The sequence below is a fragment of the Pristiophorus japonicus genome, chromosome 21, assembly GCF_044704955.1.
Source record: "Pristiophorus japonicus isolate sPriJap1 chromosome 21, sPriJap1.hap1, whole genome shotgun sequence".
NCBI lineage: Eukaryota > Metazoa > Chordata > Chondrichthyes > Pristiophoridae > Pristiophorus > Pristiophorus japonicus.
Window position 1 is genome coordinate 674,738 of NC_091997.1, and position 17,425 is coordinate 692,162.

At 42.7% G+C, this 17,425-nt stretch overlaps 1 protein-coding gene across 1 annotated transcript in view; it reads left to right on the forward strand.

Annotated features, from left to right (window-relative positions):
* Positions 1 to 12,236, forward strand: part of LOC139233760 (leucine-rich repeat-containing protein 46-like) — a 47,880-nt gene extending 35,644 nt beyond the window's left edge. The window contains exons 8-9 of the mRNA XM_070864238.1: positions 6,329 to 6,455; positions 11,851 to 12,236. Coding sequence (XP_070720339.1) covers positions 6,329 to 6,455; positions 11,851 to 11,926 — 203 coding nt within the window. The 3' untranslated portion in view covers positions 11,927 to 12,236. The remainder of the gene's footprint in view (positions 1 to 6,328; positions 6,456 to 11,850) is intronic.
* The last annotated feature ends 5,189 nt before the right edge of the window (positions 12,237 to 17,425 follow it).

The following is a 17,425-nucleotide window of genomic DNA, read 5'->3' on the forward strand; positions in this document are numbered from 1 at the left end:
GTACAAAACCTTTGATCAACGAGCAATATATTGATATGAGTATCGACATGGTGACGGACTACTCTATCATGAGTAAGGACTCATATGAGAGTAAGTTTAATCAAATACCACTTATAAAGAGTACCGTAGAGTAAAAACCTACTCCAGAGAAATCCTAGAGACGTGGACAAATAGAATGTACAGTTCAACACAATGACCAGTCAGTAAAGCTGCCTATTATTGCAGCAAGCTACGACAACAGGCCAACTCTCAGGGACAAAGACTGGTTGAGAAAGTTAAAACTAGACTGGAAAAACGTCTGCCGTGAAGAACAATGCTGAACAAGCACGAAAGCATGTCCACTGACAGTTATGGGAACAGTTATGGGAACAGTTATAGGTCCAAGTCAGCATGGATTTGTGAAAGGGAAATCATGCTTGACAAATCTTCTGGAATTTTTTGAGGATGTTTCCAGTAGAGTGGATAAGGGAGAACCAGTTGATGTGGTATATTTGTACTTTCAGAAGGCGTTCGACAAGGTCCCACACAAGAGATTGATGTGCAAAGTTAGAGCACATGGGATTGGGGGTAGTGTACTGACATGGATTGAGAACTGGTTGTCAGACAGGAAGCAAAGAGTAGGAGTAAATGGGTACTTTTCAGAATGGCAGGCAGTGACTAGTGGGGTACCGCAAGGTTCTGTGCTGGGGCCCCAGCTGTTTACACTGTACATTAATGATTTAGATGAGGGGATTAAATGTAGTATCTCCAAATTTGCGGATGACACTAAGTTGGGTGGCAGTGTGAGCTGCGAGGAGGATGCTGTGAGGCTGCAGAGCGACTTGGATAGGTTAGGTGAGTGGGCAAATGCATGGCAGATGAAGTATAATGTGGATAAATGTGAGGTTATCCACTTTGGTGGTAAAAACAGAGAGACAGACTATTATCTGAATGGTGACAGATTAGGAAAAGGGGAGGTGCAAAGAGACCTGGGTGTCATGGTACATCAGTCATTAAAGGTTGGCATGCAGGTGCAGCAGGCGGTTAAGAAAACAAATGGCATGTTGGCCTTCATAGCAAGGGGATTTGAGTACAAGGGCAGGGAGGTGTTGCTACAGTTGTACAGGGCATTGGTGAGGCCACACCTGGAGTATTGTGTACAGTTTTGGTCTCCTAACCTGAGGAAGGACATTCTTGCTATTGAGGGAGTGCAGCGAAGGTTCACCAGACTGATTCCCGGGATGGCGGGACTGACCTATCAAGAAAGACTGGATCAACTGGGCTTGTATTCACTGGAGTTCAGAAGAATGAGAGGGGACCTCATAGAAACATTTAAAATTCTGACGGGGTTAGACAGATTAGATGCAGGAAGAATGTTCCCAATGTTGGGGAAGTCCAGAACCAGAGGTCACAGTCTAAGGATAAGGGGTAAGCCATTTAGGACCGAGATGCGGAGGAACTTCTTCACCCAGAGAGTGGTGAACCTGTGGAATTCTCTACCACAGAAAGTAGTTGAGGCCAATTCACTAAATATATTCAAAAAGGAGTTAGATGAGGTCCTTACTACTAGGGGGATCAAGGGGTATGGCGAGAAAGCAGGAATGGGGTACTGAAGTTGAATGTTCAGCCATGAACTCATTGAATGGCGGTGCAGGCTAGAAGGGCCGAATGGCCTACTCCTGCACCTATTTTCTATGTTTCTATCACTGGCTATGACGGCATATCCCCATCAAGTCCAACATGAAGCCTGTCTGTTGTAAGGCAACGCCTTACAATATTGTCAGGTAGAGGAAGAGCTATCGAAGCTCAGAGAGAACGGAGTGCTAGTAAAAACTGTCAAAAGTGAATGGGCTACTCGTGGTAGTGCCCAAAGCAGACAAAACTGTACACTTGTGCAGTGACTACAAAGTTACTTATCAAACAAGCAGTTGACGATGAGCGGTACCCGTTACCTTCATCGCAAGATTTGTATGCAGCACTCTCTGGGTCAAAGGTTTTCTCCAAGCTTGACCTGTCGCACACTTACGCTCAGCTGAATGTTGACAAAGAGAGTCAACAGTATCTCACCATCAACATACACAAGGGACTGTACTGATACACCAAGCTGCCGTATGCTGTAAAGTCCTCCCCAAAATCTTCCAGGCTGTGATGGGTAAGATTTTGCAATCAGTTCCAAATTGCTTATGCAATCAAGACAATGTGCTGCTTGCAACAAGCAGCGAGGAAGAAAATCTAGAAGTGTTAGATATGGTGCTGCAAAGGTTGAATTCCCACAATGTCAAATTGAAAAGGAGCAAATGTGCTTTTGTGCAGCCCGAGGTTGTGTACTTTGGTCTGAAAGTTGATGCAAATGGCTTGAAACCAGTGAAGGAAAAGGTTGATGCTGTCATCAATGCTCCAAAGCCACAGAACGCATCTGAGTTCAAATCTTTCCTTGGAATGGTCCAGTAATATGCATGTTTCTGACCTGAGTTAGCGACCCTGTGGGCTCCTCAAGAAGGATGTCCAGTGGAAGTGGACAAAAGCGCAACATGAAGCTTACGACACTTGTAAGAGAAGTCTCTCTCATGATGCTCTACTTGTGCACTACGACACAGAACGTGAGCTTAAGTTAGTGTGTGATGCTGCCAGCTACAGTTTGAGAGTTGCCATATGCCGAGGAATGGATGATGGCCAAGAGAAACCAATTGTATTCGCGTCACGAACCCTCAAAATGAGCGAAAAAAACAACGCGCAAATTGAGAAGGAAGCACTCGCCATAGTTTAGAATCAAGAAATTCCAACAGTTCCTGATCGGCAGAAAGTTCACCTGATAATCGATCACAAACCGCTCCTAGAAATATTGGGGCTCAAATCTGCCATCCCTGAAATTGCCACATCAAGATTGCAACATTGCGCAGTGTTGTTGTCACAATATGTTCACACAATTGAATATCATACTTCAAATCAAAACGCAATTGCAGATGCCTTGTCCAGGTTGCCAAATGAGGATTCGTATATTGGGAGTGCTGGTGGGATTTTCAAACTCAGTGCAGTTGACAAATACTTTCCCGTGATTGCAACTGAGATTGCAGATGAGACTCAAAAGGACTTAGTACTGAAAAGAGTGAATGAAATCGCCTTGAATGGGGATGGACTGATTAATGTATGGACACAGAATTGAAGCCATTCCATAACCATCGTACTGAATTGTCTTGTGAGCAAGTTTGCATCAAGTTGGGAAACAGAGTGGTGATACCTACTTCTTTGAGCGATAGAATTCTGGCCGAACTTCATACTGAACATCCAGGCGGCGTCTGTATGAAATCAATTGCAAGAAGGTTTGTTTACTGGCCTGGATTGGACAGTGATCTTGAATCATTTGTCAGCAAAAGCAGCATTTGGCAAAATTGCAGAAACAAACCACTCAACATGCCACTCTAACCTGGTTCATGGCCCAGCAGACCTTTTCAGAGAGTACATGTCGACTTCTGTGAGAAAGCAAATTATTATTTCCTGGTACTTGTAGATAGCCACTCAAAGTGGATTGACATGAAACACAACAGGCTAGATTTTCAGCTTGTTGCCGCCTCTGTTTTTGCCCCGGAGGGCCGGTTTCAGCGGGGCATGGAACATTACCACCTGGAAGAGGCGAGCCGGTGTGCAATGCCGCTGGTTGCGACACCGGCTTGATTTTTAGCTCCCGCGATCCGTAACACTGAGTGGAGCAGAGCATCATGCTGGGACCGCCTGTGAAAGCGGGCGGTCCGACTTGTAGCAGTTGCAGTGAGGTAAGTAATGTCGACCTCAGGTAAGTGTGACTGTGGTTTTTTTGCGATATATGTTGTGGTGGCGTGGGCTATGTATTGGGAATGTCTTTGGTGGTTATTTTTCAGTTTTTGTTTCCTCCCCAGGCCTCACTTAGAGCGCTCCGAGGCCGGCTCTTTAGCACGGGATTTTCGCAAATGCAGCCAGCCTAGCGCCCTAAGAGAGATGTGCAAAGCCTCCCTTAGTCTTCCACCCCACACTCAGAACCCTGCTGACTGAGGCGCAAACTTTACCGCCCCGCTGCCACTACCACCTCGAAATGAGCAACGCCGGAAATACAGCCCATGGATTAAGATACTACAACTGAACGTACCATAGATGAGTTGTGGTCTATCTTTGCATGTCATGGCTTACCTGAAGAGTTTGTTTCTGACAATGGCTCTCAGTTCCATTCTGCTCTATTCCAAGAATTCATGAAACAGAATAATATCAAATACACTCTTGTTCCACCATCTCATCCAGCTTCAAACGGAGCAGCCATAAGGTCAGTCAGAATAGTGAAAAAAGCTCTCAAAAAGCAAGTGTCGCAGGGTTGTTCGGAACTCAACATAAAGCAACGTTTGGCAAATTTCTTGCTGAAGGTACAGCACTACTACAACTGAACATACCCCAGCAGAACTCTTGAAGAAGAGATTGTGAACACGATTGAGTCTATTTTATTCTTCTTCAACCGAATTTTGCCTTGAGTTGAACAGAAACAGTTGAGTGAGAAATATTTTGATACCAATCAGAAAGAACACAGTTTCAAGAAAAACGAGTGTGTTCATGTTCTCGGTCGCCCTGGCTAGTCGAGTTCACACAAGTGGGATGTAGAAACCAAAGTGGAGGTTGGTGGAACCAAGAGATAGTTGCTTGAAATTGGTGCCAAAATCCAAAGTGTTGAAGTAGACCAAATGATCTGTGCGAGAGTTGAAGCAAGACATGATCAAACCACTTGATCAGGAATATGTACGTGAGTTTGACTCAGTTCAGACTTCAGTAACTGAAGTACCAGGTTCAAACAAGATCATCTTTGAGTTCGGAACCAAAAGAAAACAGCCCGAAAATTGGTTCAACTCCAAATCCTTTTGTAAGGAGATCAGGAAGGCTTCGCAAACCTGTTATTAAACTGAATTTGTAGTTCATTTAAAGAAAAAAAGCCAGTTTTTGTTATGTGGTACATGTAATGTTGGGACCATAGTTTTGTTGTATTTGAGAAGGGAATACATTTTTTTAAGGGGGAAAGCAGTGTAATGTATTATCACATGGTTTGGCATGAGCATGCTCAGTTTGCTCTGGCCTAATAAAGCAAGTACATGGACTAGTAACTCATGGTGTCTGTTCTACCCATGTATATTACAAATAGGTTAGATAAATGACTGAAGGAAAAGGCAATAAAGGCATTATGGGAACTGAGCAGGCACATGGGTTCAGGATTACTGCTCGTGTGAAGAATAAGCATCAATACCACTGGTTGGGCTGAACAGCCTTCTCCATGTTGTGATTTCTATGTAATTTTATATAATATTGTGGGCCACTGCTGCTCCTAAGAACACATTAGTGCAAACTGATAATAACTGAATAGCTGTAATAATGGTCAGCTTTTGACAAGGCTACAAATAGAAACAGGTGTGCCCCCAAGCAAATCTAAAATGCAAGCAAATCAAATGCAAGGCTGGAAATACAGGTAGGGCAAACTCACCATTTCCTGTAATCAATGTACCCAGCCTTTTATCAACACATTTGCTTTTGCAGAAAATTTATCTCAGCTATGGTTCTAAACGTTAAAACAAAAATATACCCTGTGTTAGAGCTTAGAATTTTTAAAGCATAGCAGGTGTTTGTCATACCAGTTAGCAGACCTGGGACCTGCTGACCTCAATGGCTTGTGTCCCACCATATGTGCACTTGCCCACTCAACCATCCAGGCATCTGCACTCCTTAGTCTTCGGAAGATAATAATTGGTATTTATTGTAGGTGTCCAGAATAGATACAAACATTAGTAAAAGGCCTCGCAATGCTGCAATCCAGAAAATGAGGCTTTTGTCAGATATTTCAGCAGAAGGCATGCTGGCCTGGAAATTGCTGTCAGTAATATTACCGGGCCAAACACTTAATGTGTTTGTATGTCATTCCTTTGTCCACGATGTTAATGTAGGTATTAACTATTTATTGTAAATGGATTAGTGCTTCTGCGACAAAGATGGACAAAGGAGTGTCATATGAAAGTGTTAAGCCTTCATCTGCTGATAACACCAGCAGTAGTTGCAAGGCTGCTATATCTAGATCAACTGGTAAAAATGCCACAGATGTGGTAGGTTTGATTGAAGGAAGATCTCTTTTGTTCTCTACTTCTCAAAATTATTTTGCTATAAATAGCAAGGAAATCATTCCCAGACTCTTTGGTGCTTAAAAAAATGAAAGGTCATATCTTTATTGTGTATCTTGTCTGATATATAAATTATCTTGGATTAAGTGCCTACCATGGCTGTTTAAATATTTACAACCATCCTCTATACAATACTCTACACACTACCCATTACTTTCCTTTTGGTTTTACAGAATTCTTTGCTGAGATTCACAAAGAAATGATTTGTCGATCTCAACAGCGAAAGAAAGAAGCTGAAACTGAACATATATCAAGGCTGAATGAACTGCAGGAGATCCGTAATCAGATAGTTCGGAAACGGTATGAACCAGTAAGAATGAAAAAGGCTTCTAGTTACCAAGAAAGTGATCCAAGTGTTGGTTCAAGTGAAGGGGGACCGAGGGAAATGAAGAGCAAGGAGCCGTGGCTGAAACCAGGGGACCAGTCTAAGGGCTAATAGGCACATTAGTTCAAAGCAATTCTACTACATCGGCTGACCGAGTACTTTCCATCCAGTTCAGCTATAGGACAAAAAAATGCTGACTCAATCACATTTACAAAACTTAGTCAAGGAGCTGAGCAATTTTTCTATTGAAGAGATAGTAAATTATATTTGGATCTAAAATTTTAAAGTAATATAAAACCTTTCCCTTCCACCACCCCCCCCCCCCCCCCCTCCACGGCCACTCCCTTTTTCCTTTGGCTCAGTTGGTTAATGTACTGGCCCGTGTGTAGCTGAAGAATACATACCAGGAAGGTCTCAGGTTCATTCTCTCGTCTGTGCTAATTTTCTAATGCACTGTAATTGGATAGAGCGAGTGTTTTATGGTGCTCAAAAGCTGACTGGTCCTACAATGGTTTAGGTGTAAATGCACTGTGTCTTTTGTAACTGAGTCATACGGGTCAGGAAGGTCAGGGGTTGGATCTGTAGTCTGGTCTAAGCTGAGTCAGTTTTGACCAAGGTAGTGGTATTACATAGTATTTACATCACAGAAACAGGCCATTCGACCCATGGTGGTGTTCATGCTCCACACGAGCCTCCTCCCACCTTTCTCATAACCCCATCAACATAATCTACTATTTCTTTCTCTCTCGTGTTTATCTAGCTTCACTTAATTGAATCTATGCTAGTCTCCTCGACTACTTCTTGTGGTAAGTACAGTAAACCTTTTATTGGGGTCTATATCCACATTTTGACGTTTTGCCATTGCATCAAAATAAGCAGATATCTGGGAATCTGCAATAAAGCAACTGCTATACTTGACAGATTTCAGTGACAGCCAAGCGGGAATAGTTTAGAAATCATCTAAGCATCAAGAGTTTTTAAAATCCTTAAACGTGCTCCCAACATTCAAAAAATTATATCTTCCACTACTTACACTAGTTATTTTGTAACCGTTGTTCATGAGAATGGTTGCCATGCCTTGCTATGCTACAGTTGTAAGTGGATAAGATGACTGAAAGAGATTTATTTTGAATCTGGAATATACTTGTTTTAATGAGATTTGAGAGACGCAAAGCATGAGTCAAACAGCCACATAAAAGTTCATGTCAGTCTGGGTCATACGGTACATTCATGAGCTTGTTGAAGTTGAATACATTAGGGACTTAATTCAGCTCACCCATTATGTCATTGCTTACATGTGAGCCTAGACAGAGAAGGTCAGCAGGCTATTCAACTGTAGCCATTATTCGGATGCACCCTATGCCCACATGCGCACACATGCACACACTTTCCAGCAGAGATTGCTGCATAGTGTTCAGGAATATTGACTCCAGCTGATTTTTCCATTCATTAAGCCAGAGACATTGAGCCAACTAGTGTCTACTGTTACATCAGCTAGATTCAGCTAACTCAAAACTGACCAAGATTCAAATCTGGAATCTTCCTGGTCTGCTTAAATCATTACCAAACATTGGAGTGGGAATGTAATAAAAAATAGTAATTAGGAACATATTTTATCACAACGAAACTGTCTTCAGTAACTCTATTTACACAAAGCTAATATTTTTTGGGATAACTAAGTTTAAATTCTGCTACCCATACTCTATTCTATAAAACGTTCCTTTCACCAAACACCCCTATCATCAAGAATGTCTATTCACACTCCATCCCTCAGTGTGCCAACATCAAACTACACATTCCTCCATGGTCTTTCTCATGCCCTACAATGCTGTTCATGTTCATCTTTCCACCTCTGGCCTTGGTATCAAGCTGTGGCTCATTGGTAGCACTCTTGTCTCTGCATCAGAAGGTTGTGCGGTTTAAGGGCAACTAGGGATGGGCAATAAATGCAGGTCTTGCCAGTGCCATCCACATCCCGTGAATGAATTTTTGAAAATAATCAAAGTATGTAATTAAAAAGTCCACCAACCTGAAACAAATCCAGAAATTTATGGTGGAAATCAGTCAAATACAACTTTAATGATCCCAGCATATAAATAATACAAAAGGGCTTTGATTAGATTATTTAATCTTCTACTCTGTTTAGCTATACTAATCCCACAATCCAGCATATAATACATTAACATGAACAAAGTAACCACAGGCAGAGGGGCAAGAAAAAGGGACTCTTTGTATTGTAGTAATAAAATAAATAATTTGCATGGTTCTGATGAATACCAGAACCCTAATTTTCTCTCAAACTAGTTTTGTTTTAGCAAATGATTGTGGCGTTTTATTGGTTCGGATCTTGTTGGAAAAATAATGACGCACTACGTTATTAATGTACAGAGCAACCAGAAAGATCATGGGATTAAGAGACAAACTATAATTGCGAATTTCCAGATTTTGCTAGTTAATTTACACCACTGCACTGCTTGCTTTGTACAAACAGCATCTCACTCTTAGCCTCCCCATTATTTTTAAGAACTTGCTGGATTTGCATATGACTGGCACGCTAAACTCGCCACAAAAAGTTAAGTCTGGTAATTAATAGTGTAAGTGCCGTTTTAATTAGTGATAATTGTTAATGACTGACTTCTCCAGCCCAGAAAGGGAACAATTGAAACTGTGGAGTCTCATTCCTTCAGGTAGTAAATTGTTCTTAGAGATTTTGAAAATGTCAAATTTAAAATTTTAAAAACTCACTGTTCTTTTCTGTCTCTTTCTCTCTCTCTCAAACCAGTCTTTCTTTCCCTCACTTTATTTCTTTTTCTGTACCTGATTTGACTCTAATCACCCTATTTCCTTCTCCGTCATTCCTCTGTTTCTTTCTCAATCCTTGATTAATCTCATTGGTTAAGGAGATAGACGGTTGGTCCCACTATTCATTAAGCTCCCAGATACCCCATTGTCCTCACCGCGTCTATCAGCTCATACTTCTAGCAAGTTACGGTGCAAAGGATTTTCGAGCTGAAGGGTGCAGGAATATGTCTTAACTAATGGCGAATGCCACAAGATGCCCAGCTCCAGCGAGATGCCTGTGAGACTAATTTAACAGCAGTATCTGGGGACCTACTGAGCAATTATAGAGAAGGGTGATTATTTTTAAACAGCGCGGACCAAATTCTAACAATTATTGTCATATTTACAGAATGCTCAGAACTACCAGGTTGTTTTTTTATTAATTGTTCACTCAGTTTTTTGAATTATTGATGGTGTCCCATACCAGCAAAAAGACATATTCCTGCAGAGTAGATGAAAAATAATATGGAATTCTTAATACAAAAGCAAGATTCTACGGATGCTGGAAATCTGAAATCAAAACAGAAAATGTTGGAAATACTCAGCAGGTCAGACAGCATCTGTGGAGAGAGAAACAGAGTTAACGTTTCAGGTTAACCTTTCGTCAGAACTGGAAAAGGTTGGAGATGTAATAGGTTTTAAGCAAATACAGAGCCAGGGAACGGGGGGAGGGGAGGAACGAACAAAAGGAAAGGTCTGTGATAGCGTGGAAGGCAGGATAGATTAAATGACAAAAGGGATAATGGTGCAAGGCGATAGAACATAAGAACGTAAGAAATAGGAGCAGGAGTAGGCCACCCGGCCCCTCGAGCCTGCTCCCCCATTTAATAAGATCAAGGCTGATCTGATCATGGACTCAGCTCCCTATAACCCTTCATTCCTTTATCGCTCAAAAATCTGTCTATCTCCGCCTTAACTATATTCAATGACCCAGCTCCACAGCTCTCTGGGGCAGAGAATTCCATAAATTTACAACCCTCTGAGAGAAGAAATTCCTCCTTATCTCAGTTTTAAATGGGTGGCTCCTTATTCTGAGACTATGGGCTGAATTTTGCCCAGCATTGGGCGCCGTTTTTTCGGCGGCCAGAGATGTAGTTTAGAGATTCCCCAATTATGGGGCGCCGGCATCGACTACCAGCACCAGAATGTTTGGCACCATACATTCCGGTGTTGGTGGACATTGAAAAGTACAATACACGCCATTTCGGGACATAAGGCCAAGTTTCCTGATTATCGATATTTTTTAAATCAGCACACAGACACTAAAAACACCGTAGGAAAAACCCTTACCTGCAGTTAAAGAAAGCCACGCTGGCCCGCTCCTATCCCCGGCCAAATGGACACCCTACCTATTTTAGAGAAACTTTATGGGACTTTATGGAACCTTTATATAACTGCAAAAACAAAATAAATAAAAGAAAACTTACCATTGCTGCTACTCCTTCGATGATACAACTGTAAGCATTTAAATAATAAATAATTCTTCACAACCTTATCCTTCAACGTCCTAAGTGGCCCAAAATGTTCTGAGATGTTCCTGAAGTCCTGGTAATCCTTAAAAATCGAAACTGCAGGCACCATCACCACTTAAATAATCATCATCAACCGAAAAACATCCAGGACAGCCTTCTCGCAATTCTCCATGCAGCCGACTCGACCCACTGCTATCCCCAGCTGAATGTCCTCCACGCACTCGGCCCGCTGTTATCCCAGGCCGAAGGTCCTCCACACAAGACAGTGTAAGACACTCCAGGCACATAGGAAATCATCAGTGATTTTTAATAAAGACTGGACATTAAATTTTATTTTTTAAATATTTTTAATGTTGTAAGACTGTTGGAATGCTTAGGTGGACAATAATGAACAATAATATACTTTAAAGGATATTAATGTAAAAATGTCTTTATACAATGGAATAGGGTCTTATTTTTGTCAAACATGTCAAATGGCCTCATTCATTGTGACCTATACGTTTAAATGAAACGGGGGCATAGTCTCGCACGAAGATGTTCATGGGATCTAGACTGGGTCAGGGTCACTCATACATGCACCATGGTCCTACATTGCATGTATTAGTGACCCAGAATAAGTCAGGATCCATGAACACCGTTGTACTGGAACCTGTCCCTGTATCATTTAAACTTATAGGTTACAAGGAATGAGGCCATTTGACAATTTGAGTCCGTTCCTTTATCCAAAAATATTTTGTAGTGCTGCATTAAAAATGAAGTGCAGGAGTCAGGTTAAAAGTCCAAAATAAATATGTTTATTAAACATTTGTATAAAGCTAAGTTGTACTTAGCTTAATATGACTTATCTTTAAACTTTCATAACTTTAAAAACTTTAATGCATTGCGTGGCAAACTTTCAAAAGAACAATTAACCAAACAAACGAACAAGCCATCTATCCTCCTCCTTAGTGCTGGGCGCCACTCCTGCCCCAGTAGATGCCGCTACCCCTGCGCGTGCCCATTGTTGCAGACTTGCCCTCATTAACCCGAGGTTTAATCTGTATTTTTTTTGTCGCAGCATTTCTTGCTGTTGGGTCACGACAGGGACAGAGCCAATATGTGTCATTGTGGAAGGCCCGGGTTCCTCTTCGTAATCATCCTCAGCCTCTGGATCAACCTCTGATTTTGGTGCGGAGTAGAAAACGTTCCTCGCATCACTGGCAGCCTGGGTGAGCCCCCCTATTTCTGCTACTACCTCTGTCAACTGTCCTGAAAGTCTTTCCAGCTGTAATGACAGTCCTGCAATTTCTCCCCTCACCTCACCCATTCCTCCAGCCAGGGCTGCTACTTCATCTTTTAGTCACCCTGACTTTACTCTCACCCCACCGAAGGCTTCCAGGAGCAATCGCGATTGTTGGATGTTCTCTCCGCTCATCCCCACAAGATGTCTTATGTTCTCTGAATCCTGTGTTTCAGCATCAGTTCTCTTTTGAACCCTCCTTTGAAGTCTCGGAGGTGTGGCTTGCTGCAACACACTGGGACCCGCAGCCTCAGATGGCACACCTAGAAATGTCACGAGGGCTTGGAATCCTCGAGGGGTTCAGGATCTCCAAATCCTGGGTAATCATTTCATCGTCCTTTTGCTGCCCATCATTCTCCTGATTTGGAATATCTGGAGTGGCGGTTTTCTGAACATGCTCTTCTTCAACTTCAGGTGCACCCTCTGTCTCCTTCTGATGCGCAACATCTGCAAAACAAAAGATAGATGCTTGGTTAGCAGCATTGAGGAAGGAGAAGCGGAGGCAGCACACGCAGTACGTAACATTTAGTCAACCCAGACTGTGCCATTTGCAGGGCTTACCCTCTATTGGAAAACTGGGACCAGCTTCCGCATTGATGGTTGTTTTTCTCCTGTAACGTTTAATCATATAAGCTATCCTCTGCTCCACGGCTGTTAGTTGCAGCCTACTTGGCGGACTGCCTCCAGTTTGTCACCGTTCTTGGTTGATCTGTGACACCATCTTCTGCAAAGATGAAAATGGAACCTTTTAAGAGAGGGTCCTTCTGAACACTCGCACACATTTCATCACACACTGACCACATTAACAGATGTTATTGCAGTGCATAAATATAAATATATTTACAAACCTAAAGAAATCTAAATATAAATTATTTATTACAGTCACTGCTTGTCCGAGGTCCTGCCACTTCTTTTTCAGCTGCGCACCGGTTCTCGGGGTGATGGATATTCCATTAAACTCGACTGTGACCTGGTCCCAAACCTTTGCGAGTGCAGAGGGTTTAAGTTTCTTTTTACCAAAGCTCCCCTTGTTTTCAAGAACTTCTCATCTACTCTCAATTAAGTCCACCAGGGGCTCAATTTCTTCCGCAAGAAATCTCTTGCAGCTTCCCCTTTTGCGGGCCCAAATTTGCCCAGGAGTTGCTCCGTTTTTTTTGGAGCAACTTGATTTTTCTGGAGTATCTTAAAAATCCCCGTTCTGCATATTTAATTTGCGCCAGTGTAAGTGAGTTAGTTAGGATTTTTTTAGTTTTTTTTTCAAAATGGGGCGTTACCAGCCACCTACGCCTGTTTTGGCCATTTAAGCCAGTTTGGACAGGTAATAGTTGCTCCAAACTAACTTAGGCCAGCGTATGTGGCCACTTGTGGCCGCACAGAAAACCCTTGCGGAGAGTTAAGAAATCAGCGCAGGTAGCCAGACTTGAGGGGGGAAGGGACCTTGCAAAGCACTAAACACCTTCACAACAACATTCAAGAAGCATAAAAACCATCAATAATAAACAAAAAATAAATAAAAAATAAAACTTAAATCCTATCTTCATAGCTCGGCCCGGGAAGTCAGCAGGAGGCCATGCGGTCGGGGATAGGGATGGGAGAACGCACTAAGCAAGCCCATTCCAGCCGCGGCCACACCAGACAGTGAGAAATGGCCGATCGAAGTTTTCCAGCCATTGGCTGGCTGGCTGCTTGCTGCTCCACTTTTAACTGGCCGGCCAAGCTGGCTTCCGAAGAAAGGCGCTCGGCTTGTCGGCCCCCCCTTCCATTCAGCAACAATGACTGCCTGGCATCAGGTCCCAAGCTGTCGAGGAACTATTGCGCATGCACGACACCTCCAGTGCGCATGCGTTGAGCTACCGGCACTCTTTAGAGCGCAGGGCCCGAGCTCCGCCCCCCCCCCCCCCCCCCACTGTAATTGCCACGCCGCGCCAAGCATAAGGACAGTCGACAGAGCGGGGAGAATATGGCGATACCTTTACAGCGCCATTTTGAGAGTAGAATGTCGGCGCACCTCATGTAAGTGTGTTGAAAAAAATGGAGGGCCACATTTGGGCCCTGCGTCTCTGTCTTTGCCCCTTTCGCTTTCTCTGCACCCTTCCATTGCAGCCATCTCGTTAATGAAGATGTATTTCCGACCTGAAAATCCACCTCTGCCACCAATGGATTCTCAATGGTGATCCTCAATGGCTGATTTTTTTTATAGTGTTTTACTGCACATGTGCAGGGTTTTTTCATTTTTTTCCCTCTGTGCATGCGCATTGCTCATGCGCAATGAGTTGGTCGTTTTTTTTTTACATGCATGCGCTGTGCGTTTTAGGGGCACGGCTCTAATCTCTGCCCCACCGAGATCGACTCGGGTATCACCGGCACGACAGGGTGCGGCGACTTGAAGATAACTTGCGATTTTTTTTCACCGCTGATGGACCACAGCGAAATGTACGTACAAGTTAGTGTACGCTTTTATTTCTCTTAAGGAAAATTGGAGCCTATGTCCCCTAGTTTTAGTTTCTCCTATGAGTGGAAATATCCACTCTGCATCCACCTTGTCTAGCCCCCTCGTTATCTTATATGTTTCGATAAGATCACCCCTCATTCTTCTGAACTCCAATGAGTATAGGTCCAACCTACTCAACATATCTCATAAGTCAACCCCCTCATCTCCGGAATCAACCTAGTGAACCTTCTCTAAACAGCCTCCAATGCAAGTATATCCTTAAATACGGAGACCAAAACTGTAAGCAGTACTCTAGGTGTGGCCTTACCAATACCCTGTACGTTTGTAGCAGGACTTCTCTGCTTTTATACTCTATCTCCTTGCAATAACGGCCAACATTCCATTTGCCTTCCTGATTACTAGCTGTACCTGCATACTATTTGTGTTTCATGCACAAGTACCCCCAGGTCCCTCTGTACTGCGACACTTTGCAATTTTTCTCTTATTTAAATTCTAATTTGCTTTTCTATTTTTTCTGCCAAAGTGGATAACCTCACATTTTCACACATTATACTCCATCTGCCAAATTTTTGCCCATTCAGTTGGCCTGTCTGTATCCCTTTGCAGATTTTTTGTGTCCTCACAATTTGCTTTCCCCCACCCATCTTTGTATCATCGGCAAACTTGGCTACATTACACTCGGTCCCTTCATCCAATTCATTAATATAGATTGTAAATAGTTGTGGCTCCAGCACTGATCCCTGTGGCACCCCACTAGTTACTGTTTTCCAAACGGAAAATGACCCATTTATCCTGACATTTTGTTTTCTGTTAGTTAGCCAATCTCTATCCATGCTAATATACTACCTCCAACCCCGTAAACTTTTATCTTGTGCAGTAACATCCACAAACATCCCTGTCTGGCGTAAAAATAAAACGTGGAAGGTGACTCAACTGTGGCTAACAAGAGAATTTAAGGATAGTGTTAAATGCAAGGAAGAGGTATATAAATTGGCCAGAAAAAGCAGCAAACCTGAGGACTGGGAGAAATTTAGAATTCAGCAGAGAAGGACAAAGGGTTTAATTAGGAGGGGGAAAATAGAGTATGAGAGTAAGCTTGCAGGGAACATAAAAACTGTGCAAAAGCTTCTACAGATATTTGAAGAGAAAAAGATTAGTGAGGACAAATGTAGGTCCCTTGCAGTCAGAATCAGATGAGTTTTTAATGGGGAACAAAGAAATGGCAGACCAATTGAACAAATATTTTGGTTCTGTCTTCATGAAGGAAGAAGACACAAATAACCTTCTGGAAATAGTAAGGGACCGAGGGTCTAGCGAGAAGGAGGAACTGAAGGCGAAATCCTTATTAGTCAAGAAATTGTGTTAGGGAAATTGATGGGATTGAAGGCCGATAAATCCCCAGGACCTAATAGTCTGCATCCCAGAGTACATCCCGCTGCTGCTTCCTTAATAATGGACTCCAGCATTTTCCCAGCGACAGATGTTAGGCTAACTGGTCTGTAGTTTCCGGCTTTTTATCTGTCTCATTTCTTAAATAGGGGTGTTACATTTGAGGTTTCCCAATCCACTGGGACCGCCCCAGAATCCAGGGAATTTTGGTAGATTACAAACAATGCATCCATTATCTCTCCAGACACTTCTTTTAAGACCCTAGGTTGTAAGCCATCAGGTCCAGGGGACCAAGTACTACTTCATTAGCTATAGTGATTGTATTAAGTTCCTCCCTCCCTATAGCCCCTTGGTTATCCACTGTAAGTCAAGTAAAGAAACAAAAGATGGCTTTCGATAGCTATTGAAAATAAACTGAAGAAAGTTCTCCCCACACAACCCTATCAGCTCCTTCCCAGTGTGTGACACAAAACAATTAGCATTTTTATAGCACCTTTCATTACCTCAGGGCATCCCAATGCACTTCACAGCCAATGAAGTGTAGCCACTGTTATAATGTAGAAAGTGCAGCAGCCAATTTACCCCAGCAAGGTCCCACAAACAGCAGTGAGATAATGAGCAGATAATCTGTTTTAATGGTGTTGGTTGAGGGAGAAATATTGGCCAGGGCACTGGGGCAAAATACCTTGCTCTTCTTTAAAGTGCTGTGAGCTCTTTTACATTCACCTGAGAGGGCGGATGGGGCATCGGTTTAATCAGAAAGACGGCACCTCCGACAGTGCAGAGCTCCCTCAGTACTGCACTGGAATGTCAGCCTAGATCTTGTGCTCAAGTCTCCAGAGTGAGACTTGAAAAACGCAGAGTTTTTGAAGTAGAAGTAGTTATTTGTGGACACTGTTTTCTGCTTCAACATAACTTAAGAAAAATGAGAGGTGCCATGGCAAGTTGGTGATTCAACAAACCGCACCAAGGTGTAGTGGAACTTGGGTTTATATCCTTAGCTCCTCACATGGCAAGTCATCAACTTCCATTGAACTGTCTGGGGGAGAAGATGAGTACTTCCCCACAGGAAAGTAGATTTTTAGGGTGAGGTGCCATGGGTGACTGTAGGTTGGCACTGCCAGTGACATGAGCACAAATTGCCCATCGTTGCCTCTCAGCTGGAGAATGGTATTGCTTGCGTCCATGGACTTAAGAAGAAAACCAAAAGAAAAAAGCTTATAAAGTGTTTGCTTAACTAATAAGTATATTTGTAAAATAATTGTGGGTGGTTTCTTAAGTAAATTATTTCCTTAATTCAAAAATTCATTTATCTCTAAGATTTTGCAGCTTGTTGCTGTTGATAATTAGAGCAGAATTTAGGGCCTCAATTTTCCCCAATGCCGTTTTTTGGTGTATTTGAAGTGCTACGCCCGTTTTTTTGTGCACCGACTACGCCAAAAAAAAAGTGGAAAGTTTCCCCGTTTTAACTTGTGAATGTGGCCTAGCCCTTAAGCTCTGTGCATGGAGCCT